The sequence below is a fragment of the Salvelinus sp. IW2-2015 genome, linkage group LG35 (assembly GCF_002910315.2).
Source record: "Salvelinus sp. IW2-2015 linkage group LG35, ASM291031v2, whole genome shotgun sequence".
Classification (NCBI taxonomy): domain Eukaryota; kingdom Metazoa; phylum Chordata; class Actinopteri; order Salmoniformes; family Salmonidae; genus Salvelinus; species Salvelinus sp. IW2-2015.
In genome coordinates, this window is record NC_036874.1 from 4601304 (window position 1) to 4619399 (window position 18096).

General features: G+C 44.5%; 2 protein-coding genes and 1 pseudogene across 2 annotated transcripts; 2 read left to right on the top strand and 1 right to left on the bottom strand.

The window, feature by feature from the left end:
* Window positions 1-923: 923 nt before the first annotated feature.
* LOC111958635 (E3 ubiquitin-protein ligase TRIM39) lies at window positions 924-15083 on the bottom strand. The gene is made up of 7 exons (XM_070437319.1): window positions 14998-15083; window positions 5207-6156; window positions 4753-4848; window positions 4152-4385; window positions 2217-2239; window positions 1716-1827; window positions 924-1409 (listed from the first exon to the last, which is right to left on the bottom strand). The coding sequence occupies exons 2-7, from the start codon at window positions 5270-5272 to the stop codon at window positions 924-926; spliced, it is 1017 nt and encodes a 338-aa protein (XP_070293420.1). The 5' UTR covers window positions 5273-6156; window positions 14998-15083.
* On the top strand, window positions 7999-12722 carry LOC111958636 (INO80 complex subunit E-like; annotated as a pseudogene).
* On the top strand, window positions 14692-17935 carry LOC111958902 (endonuclease domain-containing 1 protein). Its single transcript, XM_023980232.3, has 3 exons — window positions 14692-15325; window positions 15921-16673; window positions 16940-17935. Exons 1-3 carry the CDS (start codon window positions 14999-15001, stop codon window positions 17489-17491), a joined length of 1632 nt encoding a protein of 543 aa, XP_023836000.1. The 5' UTR covers window positions 14692-14998; the 3' UTR covers window positions 17492-17935.
* Window positions 17936-18096: the final 161 nt, after the last annotated feature.

The window sequence follows — 18096 nt, forward strand, 5'->3', positions numbered from 1 at the left end:
GTGTCCTCCTCCCCCCTCCTCCCACTCCCCTCCCCTACATTGCTCCCATACGCATGCCACAATAGATACATCCCAAATGGCACCTTATTCCCTACATAGTGCACTACTTTTTTACTAGGGCCCATGGGCCCTGGTCAGAAGTAGTGCACTATATAGGGAATAGGGTGACATTTGGACTGCAGACAATGTGTCACAGCTGTGGATGCATGACCACAGTATTTATAGATGGGCCAAAGGTAACATCATTGTGCAGTTAACCCCTCCTGTTAAGTCCTGAAGCCCCGGGGTATCTACCCCCACTAGGATACTGACACTTGTTTTAGATACGTTAGTCTTGTTTTTCTACATTCATAACCTATTATGTGACAATATGACAAAAATATCACATTCTGGTGTTATAAGCACAGACCAAGGTTTTGTGTTTATTTGTTTATCTATTTTTTTGTGTATAATGCCAATAAAATGTCAATATTCAAACCACAACGCAAACAACTGAACGCAATGGCATAAACATMAATTGARAGTGCTATACCATAGAACTGGMTAGGTACATGTCAGTGGAGGCWWGTGGGAGGARYGGSTCATTGTATTGGGTGGAATGGAATAATTTGAACAGTATCAAACACATCAAACATATGGAAACCTCGTTGACTCCATTCCATTGATTCCATTCCARTGCAATTAGCCCGTCCTCCTATAGCTCCTCACACCAGCCTCCCCTGGTAAGTGTAAATGCATATCATAAACTCATTGGATTTTTTAACAGATACAATTTACATCATGCTTCCAGCCAGCTATGAAATTATWCCTGAAACACAKACTGTATAAAACAAACCATTTCCAAATTCTATCTATCKRTCCACCYCATCCCCAAACGAAATATACTCCAGTACAACCTTGGTTCTCCTTGGTTCTCTGTACTCTCATATAGAGGGGCTGAAGAGSTTTAGGGGACCCAGGTTCCTCCCATCYTCRGTGTCACACGGGTTATAGAAGGGGATCAGRGGAACGAACACCGTTTCCATGGAGAATGTGTACAGRGGCGTCATGGTAACAGCGTTATAGAACGCTACTTCCTCCTTCTCACAGTCTAAGAACACTCCGATCCGGACGGGCRTGATGGACACCYGGACCTTGYTGGGTTTGGGGTCTGTACAGGCCAAGATGGCCCCTCCCTTCAGGGATAGGGTCCAGAGACCGRTACTGGTCCCYCTGGAGTCCATCTCCCCCCMGTGGACGTCCTCCCTGGCCACACCCAGCCGCCACGCTGTCTTGCYGCCCACCTCCACCTCCCAGTAATGGCGTCCGGTGATGAAGCCTTCTCGGCCCATGACACTGTAGTAGTAGTGGAAGCAGCGGGGGTTGGGTGGCTGCTCCTCCTCCGAGGCCTTGGGGATAACTTTGTCCTCCTCGAACCACACAGAAGTGCAGCTGGGGGAGAGGGTGAGGGGGTGGCTGTCTCTGGGTCAAAGGTCACTTCAGCGATATCTGGGAGGGGGGGGGGGGGCTCAGGTGAGTGTCGTAATCTAGAATTGTCTAATGGTATGCTGTATGTGTAAGTGAAATCCTTAAAGTAGGAATGTAAAAAGACATATACTGGTACATTAGCACTACGTCACTAGAAGCGTAATCTCTTAAATTCAGCATTATACACATTGTATAACAAACAATACTATAACAATTCTAATGTCACAGAATGATATGATGTGCATTACTTGGGTACAGCAGCTCTTCATGTGTTCATATCCTGTACTGGATGGGCCCACAAAGTGTGCTGATCGCACCTCCACATCCACCTGCGGAGGGGGTATGAAAGCCACCTGGGACCTGCGGGGGATGAAGAGGGAGAGGTGCAGGGGAAGAGGAGTGCAAGATGGATGAGAAACGGACCGAAAAGAATGTGAAAGGAAAGGATTGGGAAATGAGTGAGAAAGAGAGGGTAGAGAGAGTGAAGAAAGAAAGTGGGATGCCAAAGAGGGGATACAGAGAGAGAGAGAGAGAGAAGAGAGACGAAGAGAGAGAGAGAGGGAGAGAGTGGAGAGAAGAAAAAAAGGGATGCCAGAGAGAGAGAGAGAGAGAGAGAGAGAGAAGAGAGAGAAGAATGAGATGCCAAATATGCAAGATGAGATTATGGCCGATCAGGAGAAGGAGTGATTTGTGACACGCAGAAATAGATGGAGTCATAATCAGTTAAATAATGAAATATAAACACTTGCCTTTTCAAGAGGTCTTGAATCTCCTTCAGAGAGAAAAAAGGAGTGGTCATTACAGTAGTGAAAGACTTAAAGCACTCAAAACAACATAGCACATAACAGTGTATTTGTTCCACTGATAAAGGTGCCCAATAAAAATGTATATTCAATTTGTTTTCCATCAGAAAACAAATCAAAATTGTGCCCTCGTGAACTCAGTATGCAGTTGATATTCTCTCTCAATCATTGTTTGGTGCCAAACCTCAGCTAGTCCTCCAGGACTGCACTCTGTGTTGCTTTTTGTCCACCAACCTTTTAATGAGAAATTGATTTAGACCTGCAAAAGCAGGCAAGTAGACTCTTTAGCCAATGATTGATCAAATTAGTGCCAGAGGAGAAGGCAATAAGCTAACACGGTGGTCCTTGAGGACTGCAATGTCAGCGTAGGCTAGCTGTTGTGGAAGCTGAAAGCAGCAACCAGTAGATTCTGTGGAGGTACTCCAAGCTTCTCATTCCCCTGACTCTCCCCAAATCACTCCCTCCCTCCTGCCATTCATCACATTCTCTGTAACACTTTGCTCTCCGACCTTTCATCATAAGACCTGGATGACGGTGTCGTAATAATGACATAAGAGTTGTCATAAACAGTTATGACAGTTTGTCTCATCTTATGATCATTGATGGTGGCCAACTCTCCTCATGGAGAGCTACTGCAGGGTGCAGGCTTTAGTTCCAGCCCTGCACTAGATTTACATGAACATTTTAGTAATTTAGCAGACGCTGTTATCCAGAGCGACTTATAGTTAGTGCATTCATCTAAAGATAGCTAGGTGGGACAACTACATATCACAGTCATAGTAAGTACATTCGTCCTCATTAAAGTAGCTTTCAGCAGTCAGAGCTAGTAAGAGGGAAAGTGAAGTGTTAGTTCCCAAAAAGCTATTTTTGGGGCGTGAGGGGAGGTGTGAGGAGGGGTTGCAAGGGGGGTGCTGTGGGATTAAACCTTTGGTTAAACCTAAAAGTAACATAAATGCAAACTAATATACAAAACATTAAGAACATCTGCTATTTCCATGACATAGACTGACCAGATGAGTCCAGGTGAAAGCTATGCTCCCTTATTGATGTCACTTGTTAAATCCACTTCAATCAGTGTTGATGAAGGGGGAAAGACAGGTTAAAGAAGGATTTTTAAGCCTTGAGACAATTGAGACATGGACATGGTGTTCTTAATGTTTTGTACACTCAGTGTATATACAGTAGAACACATTTGTTCATGTTGTACCAACTAGATTTTTCATTCTGGAATTACCTATCCAAATTTCTTCAATTGGGTTATAAGCAAATTAAATACATTTCCTGTTAATCAAGATATTAAGTTTGTTCCATAACATGAAATAATGACTCCAAACACTTTCTTTAAATAATATTTCCACATTAACTGGTTACAATATTGTAACCAAATGGTGACCATCTCATCAATAGAAGCCTTTCCATGCACTTTAGTATCACAGTTCTTAAGCAGATAGCATTTAAGATCCAGTCCTGGCAGTGAACATATAATCATTAAAAAAACAGAACACATTACCAGGAATGACATTCACTCTCACGGGTGGCCAAAAATAACAAACAGAAAGCCACGCCCCCAATAGGCCATGCCTCCAACAATTCTGATAGGCTGCCACTGCTACATTGCTCTCACCACTATGCAACATTGATGCCCATGAGGTGTTGAAAGCAATTTAGAAGCTTTCATTCAATTTAAAAAATCACATTGATCTGTCAAATTCGTTATTTGATTTCAGGCAAATTGAATAGAATAGGTTGAACGAACCAAATATTAATTTTGGATCATACCATTTAGAAAAAGCACTTCAGATAAACAACAGTGCCATCCCTCTTTTTACAGTGTAGAGGTGCAGTGCTAGAACAATAGCCTGAACACCCTAACTCACTCACTTTAAGCAGTTTGGGACTATCCTCCTCGGCCAGTTTGTTGTTTAGCGTGGCAATGCCTCTCTCCAGATCTCTTCCCTGCATGGCGATCTTCTTCTCTCTCTCCCTAAGCAGCTTCACCCTCTTCTCTTTCTCCTTCTTCAGTCGCTCCATGTCCATGGTCTCCTCTTCGTCCAGGAAGCGATGGAGGTTCTGGAACTCAGCTCGGACCTCCCGTTCCAGATTATCAAAACATCTCTGAGAGATAGATAGAGAGACAGACTTTACTATTTTGTGTAGTAGGTTTTACTATGTTTTGTTACTATATAGTGGGTAGTAGAAGGATACTAGCCTGGTTGGGAGAGACAGATTTTTCAGCTTTAGCCAACACGCATCAATTACAGTACGTTAATTTTAAAGCTAAATATGTAAATACTACAAAATATGTATCATAATGTTGCTAGATAACATTTCTCACCACTATCAGTCAAATTGCTTTTAATATTACTGACACACTAATACATTCACAGATGATCATATTCAGGATTTAATGAAATAATAAAAAGAATAAACCATGAAAAGTAAATGACAGTGGTAAATGATGTATTGGCAGCCAATACTGTACCTCAACATCAATAGACCATATGTACGTCTCTCTCTCTGCCTCCCAGCACTCGTCTACCTCATGCTTTATTCTTTTAATAGCCTGGATCAGCTTCTCCTGTAACACGCACACAGACAAACATGAGGGGAGAGGAGAGAACGGAAAAACAGTCAGAGGAACAATGTCAAATAGTGACAGAATAGTGACTTAAGTTATTTAACTAAAGAGTAAGTTCGCATGCATGTATTTAGATAATCGTTTTTCCTATGAGTTTAGAAGTCATTTATTTATTGAACATGATATTGTTGTGCCATTGAAAATGTACTTAAAAAATGTCCCATCGATACATCCTATTAGATTTTATGGGAGAGCCTTTCCCAAACATAACCTCTTTCATAATTAATTCAACTTTCTATTGCCTGACTTCCCTTTAGACATAAACCCAAGGATAAAATGATACACGTTTGCAGCTTACCTTATGGTCAGGGAGAAGGCTTTTATTGTAGTTGTTGTTGGTGTCTTTTATGTGATTTTTGTACATTCCAATTTCTCCTAACGAGACGGGAAAGCAAACAAGGGACTCTTGGCAATGAAAAGAGGGAACTAAAGAGGTGTAATAAAAGAGAGGGAGAGAGTAAAGATGAAAGAGGGAGGGACAGTGACAGAGAATTGAAGGACAAGAGAAAATTAGAAATTAGAGAGAACGAAAGAGATACACAGAGCGAAAGAAAGATACACAGAGAGAAAGAGAGATACACAGAGCGAAAGAAAGATACACAGAGAGAAAGAGAGATTCACAGAGCGAAAGAAAGATACACAGAGAGAAAGAGAGATACACAGAGAGAAAGAAAGATACACAGAGAGAAAGAAAGATACACAGAGAGAAAGAGAGATACACAGAGAGCGAGACAGACAGACAGAGAGATACACAGAGAGAGAGAGAGACAGATAGACAGAGAGACACAGAGAGCGAGACAGATAGACAGAGAGATACACAGAGAGCGAGACAGATAGACAGAGAGAGACACAGATAGACAGAGAGATACGGAGAGAGAGAGAGACAGATAGACAGAGAGCAGATATGGAGAGAGAACCCAATAGGAAGAGGTACCCTCTCTGAGGTCATCAAAACAATTAGTATGAAGAGAGAATGAGTGTCATACATACATCCAACCAGTCAGATGGAGATTTATCTAGAAACAATTAAACAGACAAGGGTCACCATCAAACACCATCCGACAGTAGCCTTCTCCCTCTCTCCACACGCAGCTTGGCTGAAGACTAGCGTCCATTAGCACTGAGGAGAAACACAGGAAGGGAGGGAGGGAGGGAGCCACAGCTGCTGGCCAGGATGGGCAGGCAGGCAGCAGCGATTTATGGCATTGCACGATGGAGAAGATTCTATTTCTGTCTGGTGTTGTCATTCTGGAAACAAAAGAGGGAATCGGTCAGGGGATAGAATCAGGCAGTGGGTCGGGATGTAGGGGGTATCGTTTTTCATAGGGAGGGGTTTGCCTGGAAGGGATAAGAGAGAGAGGCTGTGTAATTCTTTTGGTAGGCCGATGTTGGTTTAGTACTATCGTCACTAGGGTGTATGGAGAGGGCAGTATGACAACTGTAAACAATAAAATGTTGGTGTTAAAACTGAACATAAATATTGGTAGATCTAGGGCAAACTGAGGTCAGTTTCCATCTGTTCCTCCTTCTCTTCCTGACATGAAGCAAACAGAGTGGGGAGCACTGGTATAAAAGCAAGCAGTCAGCATTTTCTCTAGCAATATTCTCCCCCTCAGAGACAAACACACACACTGACACACTGACACACACACACACACACACACACACACACACACACACACACACACACACACACACACACACCACACACACACACAACACACACACACACACAACACACACACACACCACACACACACACACCCACACACACACAAACACGTAGGCATACACACACTCTTTCTCCTTGCCTTCCTCTCTCCCTCTAGCATTCTCCCATTCTAATACACTCACACGCATGCACACATGCACACACACACAGCCTGGCTGGTTGGCTGTGTGTGTGTGTGCAGAGGTAGCATTACTCATCTCTGGAATGTTCCTCATCTATAATTCATTGTCCTGGGTCCTGACGATGTGACTGCTGTGTGCTCTGCTGAAGTGAGCAAGCTGCACTTTCAGCGCCATAAACCAAACCACTGTAGTCTACTCCAGTACTGTGGGTGGACAGAATACAGAACACTAGCACAATGCATTATTATGAATACTACTCACATGCAGAGGTGCACACACTGAACATGATTCACTTGTTGTAATATGCAACAGAACAATTCTCTATAGGAAATGCGGCTGCTTTTGTTTCCCATATATTTCTGTATTCAAGGTCATCTTGTTTGGGCCATAATCATTAGTTGATAAAGCCTATTGTTCATGGGTATGAATAGGTCTCACACTCCATAAAATCGCCTAGATCCCTCATTAACGTATATTATTTATGTGACCACTGCAGGGGTTAGATTATTTTCCTTCATTCTGGCTCTATGTCTGGCCCCGCCCACTGTTTTAAATGTCACTCCCAGAGCTTGAAAATGACTCCCAACTAGTGGTGAGGTGAGGTTTTAATGGGTGCAACTGTAGGGTTAGTGTGTAAGGTCATTTTTCTTCCCTTTTCCCCATCACCTTTGCATCATAAAGTGTAATGAATTCACACTCCAGTAGGCGGAAATACAAGGGTTGAAAAGACACAGGGTGTGTGCACAGTTCAGTTGGTTGCAATCCGCCAATACAAATTTAAAAAAGAAGAATGGCGCGCACAAACACACACATACATACATACACAAAAAATGAATGTAGACTCAATAATGTAATGTAGGTAGGCTGTGAATGGCCTCACACACCAGTACAGTAGATGGCGGTATATGCGAACTGCCAACCAAATCCTAATGAAGAAGAAGAACAGACGTAAACAATGAGTACGTCGCAGAGATTCATTCAAACGAGAGGTATGAAGTATTTTTCATATTAATTCAAGCTATTTAACTTTATAATGACATGGTTTCGTCTCCTTATTATCCTACTTTCAAGCGTTTTCAATTGCTATTCTTCTGCTTCCAGCTAAATGCTTAAAAAAACAACGATAATGCACTGGAAAGGCTAGCAGTGAGCTAGCCAACAAGCTGCTGTTAACGTTATATAGCTAACATAACCACGACACTAACAATTTCCCTACCGGTATAGCAGGTCCACTGACGGTTCAACCACAGCGTCAGAAATGCCGATATGGAGGTGGACTACAAGCAGAACCACACAAATCTCAAACGCAAATTGAAATTCATGGTTTATGTGAGTATTAATGTTTCATCCAATTGTCAATGACGTGCTATTATTATTATAACACCTATTAGCCAAGGAACTGTAATTTACAGAGTTGAACTGTTGTATTTCGCTACTTGTCTCCGTTTAGGAGTAGGAGTGTTTTCAGGAAGTGCTCAGAAGATCCCAGAAGAAGCTGCTCAAAGTGTCCAGAGATAAAAGGTGGGTGGGTGAATCTAGAAGTTTGTTTAGTTTGGACAGATGGGGTGTATTTATTTGTCACACTGTAGTAAAACCTTTTACTACGATGTGCTACTAAGAAATACACCCCTGTTGAATGTGTACACATACTGTACAAGCATGTTCAAAGTTAAAAATGGTCTTTCCTGGGCTTCTATTCTCTTCTCTTGCAGTTTTCTGTTGGACCGATTGTTACAGTACGAGCGGGTGGACGAGGACTCCTCAGGTAGGTCTTAAGCACCAAGTGTCAATGTTTCATTCTCCACAATATCTGTTATTTTCTTAATAGCTCAACCAATACTGATCAGGAAGTTACCTGCCTTGCTGTGGAGTATTTTCAGTATGGATCATGTTAGTATGTTGATGTACAGTGTCTGATTGTCATGTTGTGTTTCAGATTCTGATGCCACAGCCTCTTCTGAGAACAATGAAGGAGAGGGCACCAGGGAGAGGGAGAGAGACGGAGGAAAGAAGTGAGGATGCAGCATGCCAGCAACACAGACAATATTTCAAATTGCACTCTTTCTATTACTGTACTCTCTCCGTCTTTGCCATTCTCTCTCACTGTCTCACTATTTAAGAACAGATATAGCCCTTGGTTCACCCCAGACTTGACTGCCCTTGACCATCACAAAAACATCCTGTGGCGTTCTGCATACGCATCGAATAGCCCCCGCGATAAGCAACTTTTCAGGGAAGTCAGGAACCAATATACTCAGTCAGTTAGGAAAGCTAAGGCTAGCAGAAATTTGAATCCTGTAGCACAGGAAAGTCAGGAAAGGAAAGACACTGTAAAGTCCATGGAGAATAAGAGCACCTCCCAGCTGCCCACTGCACTGAGGCTAGGAAACACTGTCACCACTGATAAATCTACGATAATCGTTACTTTCAATAAGCATGTTTCTACATCTGGCCATGCTTTTCACCTGGCTACCATTTCACCTGGCTTCCACCTACCCCGGCCAACAGCTCAGCACCCCCTGCAGCAACTTGCCCAAGCCCCCCCCCGCCCCGCTTCTCCTTCACCCAAATTCAGACAGTTGATGTTCTGAAAGAGCTGCAATATCTGGATCCCTACAAATCAGCTGGGCTAGACAATCTGGACCCTCTCTTTCTAAAATTATTCGCCAAAATTGTTACAACCCCTATAACTAGCATGTTCAACCTCTTGTATCGTCTGAGATCCCCAAAGATTGTAAATCTGCCGCGGTCATCCCCCTCTTCAAAGGGGGAGACACTCTAGACCCAAACTGTTATAGACCTATATCCATCCTGCCCTGCCTTTCTAAGGTCTTCGAAAGCCAAGTTAAAAAACAGATCCCCGACCATTTCGAATCCCACCGTACCTTCTCCTCTGTGCAATCTGGTTTCAGAGCTGGTCATGGGTGTACCTCAGCCACGCTCAAAGTCCTAAACGATATCATAACCGCCATCGATAAAAGACAGTACTGTGCAGCCGTCTTCATCGACCTGGCCAAGGCTTTCTACTCTGTCAATCACCGCATTCTTAGCGGAAGACTCAATAGCCTTGGTTTCTCAAATGACTGCCTCGCCTGGTTCACCAACTACTTCTCAGATAGAGTTCAGTGTGTCAAATCGGAGGGCCTGTTGTCTGGATCTCTAGCAGTCTATGGGGGTGCCACAGGGTTCAATGATGTCGCTCTTGCTGCTGGTGGTTCTCTGATCCACCTCTACGCAGACGACACCATTCTGTATACCCTTCTTTGGACACTGTGTTAACAAATCTCCAAACGAACTTCAATGCCATAGAACACTCCTTCTGTGGCCTCCAACTGATCTTAAATGCTAGTAAAACTAAATGCATGCTCTTTAACCGATTGTTGCCCGCCCGACTAGCATCACTACTCTGGACGGTGCTGACTTAGAATATGTGGACAACTACAAATACCTAGGCGTCTGGTTAGACTGTAAACTCTCCTTCCAGACTCACGTTAAGCATCTCCAATCCAAAATTAAATCTAGAATCGGCTTCCTATTTCGCAACAAAGCCTCCTTCACTCATGCTGCCAAACATACCCTCGTAAAACTGACTATCCTACCGATCCTTGACTTCGGCGATGTCATTTACAAAATAGTCTCCAACACTCTCCTCAGCAACTGGATGTAGTCTATCACAGTGCCATCCGTTTTGTCACCAAAGCCCCATATCCTACCCACCACTGCGACCTGTATGCTCTCGTTGGCTGGCCCTCACTACATATTCGTTGTCAAACCCACTTGCTCCAGGTCATCTATAAGTCTTTGCTAGGTAAAGCCCCACCTTATCTCAGCTCACTGGTCACCATAGCAGCACCCACTCGTAGCACGCGCTCCAGCAGGTATATTTCACTGGTCATCCCCAAAGCCAACACTTACTTTGGCCACCTTTCCTTCCAGTTCTCTGCTGCCAATGACTGCAACGAATTACAAAAATCACTGAAGCTGGAGTTTTATATCTCCCTCTCTAATTTTAAGCATCAGCTGTCAGAGCAGCTTACCGATCACTGCACCTGTACACAACCAATCTGTAAATAGCACACCCAACTACCTCATCCCCATATTGTTATTTATCCTCTTGCTCTTTTGCACACCAGTATTTCTACTTGCACATCATCATCTGCACATCTATCACGCCAGTGTTAATGCTAAATTGCAATTATTTTACCTCTATGGCTTATTTATTGCCTTACCTCTTTACTCTTCTACATTTGCACACACTGTACATAGATTTTTCTATTGTGTTATTGACTGTATGTTTGTTTATCCCATGTGTAACTTTGTGTTGTTTGTGTCGCACTGCTTTGCTTTATCTTGGCCAGGTTGCAGTTGTAAATGAGAACTTGTTCTCAACTGGCCTGGTTAAATAAAGGTGAAATAAATAAAAATACATTTATTCAACTGTCTCTCTTGTGAATTCTCTCAGGAGAAGTAGCCCTGGCATAGGCCTTCCTTCATCCTCCCATCTCTCTCTCCTCTCTCGTTCTGGAGTGAACCCTCTCCAGTCGTCCGGCAGTACCCCGTACCTCAACACAGTGAGTTATTATCGCCTTCCCCTCACTGAATCTATACAATCAATAACTATAACATCATTGATTGTTGCCATTATCGTTTTCTCATTACCGAAGATAATCACTGTTTTGATTTGGGGCATTATTAATATTGTTTTATTATATGTTTACTGTATCTTTTGCTGTCTATCATGTTTTATTTTTCGGGGCTGTACCTACAGTGTGTGTGTGTGTGTGTATGTTTGTTTTGGAAATTGTCACTGTGTGTGTGTGTGTGTGGTGGGAAGTTGCCCTTCCCACCAGAGTATTTGGCTCCACCAGCTGAGAGAATGAAGAAAGAGAGAAAGACAAAGGCGCCCAAACACAAGAAAGAGACATCGGGGAAAGTGAGAGGGGAGGAGGAGGAGATCACAGATGAGGGAACAGACATGTGGCACGTAGGCTATTGAGTTAGGGTCTAGAAGAGGGTGTTTCTACAGTATAACTGCACTACATATGACAGGTTAGGTGCAGGCCTACAGTAGGCTATAGGAAGGTCCATAACATTGTGGCATCATCAATGAAGTAATGTACTGCCATAATATCCTGGACTCTTTTCATTTCTAATTCCTGACCATTCATTAAAGGGTTATTCTTCCTCAGTAGACGAACTACATCCCAGATGGAACCCTATTCTTGCCCCACAGAGCTTGGTCAAAACTAGTGCACTATAAAGGAAATAGGTGCAATTTGGGACTCAGTCCAAGTCATCTACCCTCTCTTTCTCCATTGCACTCTCATTCCATCTTCCTTTTACCTCCCTCCGCTTAGGTGGTGGCCCCTTTAGCAGCCAACAACCTAACGGGCCCAACTCCCCTCCCACATCCAGCGCCTCGTTCAACTGGGTGCCCAGGCAGATGCTGAGTGGAGACGCGGCGGAGGAGGAGGAGAGAGTGACGGAGACTCAGACAGTGGAGACAACGACAGGGGGGAAGAAGAGGCTGACCTTGTCATCGATATCCCAACAAGTGAAGTGTGTGTGTGTGTGTGTGTAAAGGATTGTTGAAAGAGTGTGTAAGACCATAATGTGACTCTGTGGATTCAACCCTCCCACTGTCAAATGCTTAGCCAAGCTCCCCCAGTGGACCTTCAGGTTACTGCAACAAATCTCTCTCTAAGCAATGTGACCTGTCATAATAATGTTACTATATTGACTCCTTTAATGTAATTTTACTGCCTTTACTGTTATACCAAGTCATGGAAGAAATGGTATTGAAGGCATGGACAGCTACAGGACTGCATACATGTAGCACCTACCTTTTTATAGGAAACTGTCAAATAATAAATTTTCTGTTGGAGATAATGGAGATGTTATGTTTTCTACCAATGACTTTTCAAAATTTAATTGCATTAAAGTGGTAACATTTCAGATAACTGTGGTAGTTGTTGCTGAAAGCCTAATGGACTGGTAGTATAGTGTAGTATGTGCTGCACAGACATGCAGTACTGCGCTTTTACTCAAAACAAATGTTTCTATTGGCTGTGCCTGGAGACAAAAGCCTTTTATGCTGTGTTCATAACCAAATGGGAAGGTGGTTTTTACCACTTACAACTGGGAAAAATCCACTTGAACGCCCCTTCAACTCGTAAAATCTAGTAGGAAACTCGTCTATCATCCCTGAGCTCTGACTTCTCGCACATGCTGACCTCTGACGTCACCTACTAAGGAAATTACCTCGATAACAGCATTTTCGGCAGTTAAATGTCATTTGTTTACAAGCATTATAACTACTTTTAGTTTATGGTTGACAGATTGTTGGCCATTAGCCAGTCAGCGTTTCTCAACGAGTTGAGAATGCATCCAACTGTTATTTACGACTTGACAACTGGTAATTAGTACCTTCCCACTTGGTTATGAACGCAGCATAAAGCCCAACCCAAAACTATCACACCCAAAAGCTCTCATACCGCAGCAGCCATGCAGCTGTTAGTATGGAATGCATCCAAACAACCTAAAGCTACAAACAAAGGATGTAATGAGGAAATAATGAGTGTCTTTGCTACAGACTAATAACTGTGTCTGTGAATATAATAAGGAACAGTGTGACACTGTCGGAAAACTAATTATGCACTGATAAAGATTTTTCTTGGTGGAAATTACACATGTCAAACTATTAGCCTAATCTCCCTCAGATGTGCATTGATGTGTAGCCTATCCCATAAAAGGAATTCTCCTACCAGACAGTTCTAACTGTCAGGCCCAAGGGTGCACTGAAGACTCCATGTGATCCCAGTCATAACACGTAGCAGGACAAACCTGGTTTGTGACCCCCTATGTCAGAGGTCACATAGGTGAAGAGCTTAATTATTATGCTCTCGTCTTTCCTCTCGTCATCTCACAGAGATTGCAATGGGTTGAATTGGATGACTCCTATCAATTTCCACATTTCCCTCAGCTTTACTAAACCAAGTGGCCGCTGAAACACAAAATCTAAAATAATTTTGTCTTTATAGCCGAGAAAATGTAATTCAGTCAATAGAATCTATTTTGGAACCTTGGTGGTGGATAGAGCTACTGTGTGATATTCAACACTAGGCCACTGCTGTAAGATATACTGGTGTGGTTTCACTGTGCACCCTAATAGTGCACTCGGCTCAAATAAATTCAGCACTTAATTTTTTTTATTTTACCCCCTTTTCTCCCCAATTTTCGTGGTATCCAATTGCTAGTAATTACTATCTTATCTCATCTCTACAACTCCCGTACGGGCTCGGGAGAGACGAAGGTCGAAAGCCATGCGTCCTCGGAATCACAACCCAACCCACTGCTTCTTATTAACACAGCGCGCCTCCAACCCGGAAGCCAGCCACACCAATGTGTCGGAGGAAACACCGTGCACCTGGCTCCCTTGGTTAGCGCGCACTGCGTCCGGCCCGCTACAGGAGTCGCTGGTGCGCGATGAGACAAGGATATCCCTACCGGCCAAACCCTCCCCAACCCGGACGACGCTAGGCCAATTGTGCGACAGAGCGACAGAGCTGCGACAGAGCCTGGGCGCGAATCAAGAGTCTAGGGGCGCAGCTAGCGCTGCGATGGAGTGCCCTAGACCACTGCGCCACCTGGGAGGCCCAAGTCAGCACTTTCTAAGAGGTGTGTGTTTTACCAGAGAAAATGAATCATTAAGCTGTCAATCAGACAGCCAAACCTTGTTTGGGAATGGAGACTTACAGGTAATAGGAACTGGTTACTGGGTGTGGGTCTGCTGTGTACCTAACAGTAATGAGAGGTAAAGGTGTAACCAAAAAAGAGCTATGAAAGAGAGCGGAAGGAGGGAGGGAGAGCCAGGTAGAGGTGTAGCTAGAGGGAGAATGTGTGTGTGAGGGAGGGAGGGAGGGAGGGAGGGAGGAAGAGTGAGCTTGTCAATGAGGGAGAGAGAAGCAGAGTGTAAGCAAGACTGCCCAGACACATACAGACAGCACAGCACACACAGTCCAAGGAGAAAGACATGGGTGGAGGCGCTTATAGGGTGGAAGAGAAAAAAGAAGGGAGAGATTGAGAAAGGGATAGAAGAACGACATACCAGAGATTCCCTGGCTGTCAACCCTAGCTARCGGCCATTATCCTCTCCCATCTGCGTAGATACAGCACAAACCTCTGGATTATTTACCAGCCTCTCTCTCTGTGAGTGTGTGGGTTTGCTGAGCTCACCATGCTGCTGCTGCGGTGGTGTCCTGCTGGTGTCAGTGTCAGTACTGCAGGCTGGATCTTGCTGGGGCTGACTCTGGAGCTGTCTCTACCAGTCACGCCACTATCAGAACCAGACCCAGGCTTCTCCCTCTGCAGACAGAGCTTCTACAGACAGACCCCCCCCCTGGGCCTCTCTGTAGGTGGGGGGCCCCTCCTGACACCCCTCTGTCACAGGCTGCCAGGGGGACAGTCGTTCGCCACGCTCTACCACACGACCTGTGACGCAGCTGTTTACTCTGCCTTTCAACTCAGCCAAGGATGGGGGGTGAGAGGAGGAAAGGAGGAGGGGGTAAGGGAGCATTCTTTTATTTCTATTATGTGGAAACAGTGGAATCATTGTCATGCATGGACTGCGTAAGCACTACCTTGTACAGTTTAGTGTACATTCTCAACACAATCACACAAGTTATAGCGGACATGATCAAACCAACAGTATACCACTCTTCTCCTCCAGCTGTAGTACAATCATGTTTTTGTGATATGAAACTTGTTAAAGTGAAAGGAAACTCTCGTCCTGTAGAGGCAGTCAACTTACTGTTGATATCAACATTCCATGCAAACCTGGCCTTGTTAAAACAAGTCAGAGTGAACAAAAAGATGAATGTGAACAACAGTTTGATATTTGACTCAGATGTCTGTCAGGAGACAAGCTCCCTAACACTCACAAAACTAGAATGGTCTGCATGGCATATTATTTCTACCATGACACCTGAGTAAAAGACGTCCTCCTCTATCCTACTCTACATTGACACTAAATGTACTGTAATGTACAGTAAGCTTTACCCAAATAAGGGCCAAACATTCATTTATCATGATGTTAATACTAATTGCATTAGTGATTCAATATATGCACTTTGACTAATGATTCCTAACCTATCTCATAGACAGAGAAGGAGGAAGAGGATGCCAGAGGGGAGGACGAAGGGTCCCAGGTGATGACCCCAGCCCTGCTCCAAGGGGATGTGGCGGGGGGTAATCCCCAAGCTCATTCTGACTCTCCCCTCCACCAGTGGGGCTCCCTGGCCACAGAGCTGATCCAGAGCAGCGTCCTGCCCCAGTGTGGCTCCACAGGGGGCCAGCTCTACGTCCTGACAGGGGCCACAGGGCTCAGGCTGGGGCCCGGGATGGAGGAGGGTGGGGATGGGGGGTGTGAGGCTGGGGTGCAATGGACTGCAGTGTGCTGTGCTGGCCCAGAGGGACAGAGTGGGTTCAGTGTGGGGGTAGTGAGAGAGACAGGGGGAGGGGAGAGGGTGGTGAGTGTTAAGGAGCTGGAACACATGATTGGAGTGACAGATCTATTTTCAGAGGGTTGCGGGGAAGCAAATGGGGAAACGGAGGAAGACATAGTGACACTGCTCAGTGATGCGATGGTCGGAGTCGTAGAAAAGCAAAGAGCGGTCGCAAGGCCAGACGCCATTGAGGAAACACTAGATGAGACTACTGACCAAAGCATAGAGGCACTACCTGCCGACACAGAACCTCTCATCACTCCTTCAGTGGACAACGAGACACTGGCCTCTGAGTCGGACACAGAGTCGTCCAGCAACCCTCTGGTGTATATCATCACCTCCTCTGTCTCCCTGCTCATGGCCCCTCTACGCCCTGTAGTCTCCACCCTCATTGGGATCCCTGGACAGGTGATTACTGATGGAATGCAATACTGTGATTGAATTGAATTGAATTTATTTTGGGTAACAGACATATTAAACAAAATGTACAAGGTGGACTCAGAGGATATCACTTGAAAGTATTAATTAAAACGCTCGTTTCCAAAGTGGTCCTCGATGGTAAAAACAATAACACATGATGGTTCCATATCCTTTTATATTTCTGATCACAAAAATAAGTTTCTGTTATAACAGACAATATCTTGTAACAGAACATATCTCCTCTCCTCGTCTAGGTGGCCTTTGTCCTACAGGAAGACCTGGGGGTCCTGTCTGCCCTGCCAGGCGACATCCTTTCTGTGTTCTACAACATGGCGTCTGACCTGGTGTCTGGGGTCGGCTCAGTCACAGGCCTGATACTTGGTGTGGGGGAGATGTGCTTCTCCACCCTGTACTGCATTACAGCCCCTCTCGTTGGCTCCCTGTTCACCAGCTGCCAGGACGGGGTCACAGGGGTGGGCACCCTGGCCTGGGATGGGGTGGGCATATTCGGGAGGATCTTTGACAACGCCTGGTGGGTGTCCAGGGTGGTCGGGGACCAGGCGTGGGAGCAGGGTGGGGGGTATGTGGGGTCGGTGGTGTCTGAGATGGGAGGGCAGGTGAAGGCAGTGGGTGGGGGAATGGGGAAGCTGGCGTGGAGGTGTGGGAATGGGGTGGGGAACYRYGTGAGMTTGGCAGGAGGGCTGGTAGTAGGGAGRGCGGAAACGGTTGTGGAGAATGTGATGGAGGCCTTTGGGCAGGACCAGAACMGTGGATGGTTTYGGTCTACAGAGAATGTTCATCAATAACATTGCAGATTTWTTGCAAACCTTGAAAATTGTYTATCMTYTTCTTAWAAAGTATGTAAATATGCACCAGATAGCAAGAGAGAATTGATGGGTACACCGCAATGCCAAWGCCTCTAGCTAAGCTGTCTAACATAAACSCATAGTTAGGCACACAARYCATTTTCATATTTTTTTGCTCCCTAAAGTAGATGACTTCTACTTCTACTACTTCTTAGTTGTAAAGAAGCAGGATCCCAAAAGACTAAAGCTGAGATGAATGGTATATGTGTCAGAAAGTGAAGCAGGGTAGCCCCATGGCCATTTGATCAATTACAATATGGTATTATTTTGAGGAAACATGCTTTCACTGTGTGAGTTCAAATGGTAATAGGTGTTAGAATTTATGTTACTTTATGAACTATATGCTTGCTTGATTAAAAAAGGATAATTGATTGATCACACCCACTCAGACTAATGCAATTTTTTTATTTTGTCTATCAATATATTTTGCCTTAAAGCTGGATCGTTTTAATTTGCACATTCATAACACTGCAATAATTGGTCTGAGTGAGACTCTGGACAAATGTCATTGTCAATTTGGAAAAGGCATTCTTACAGACCGCCTT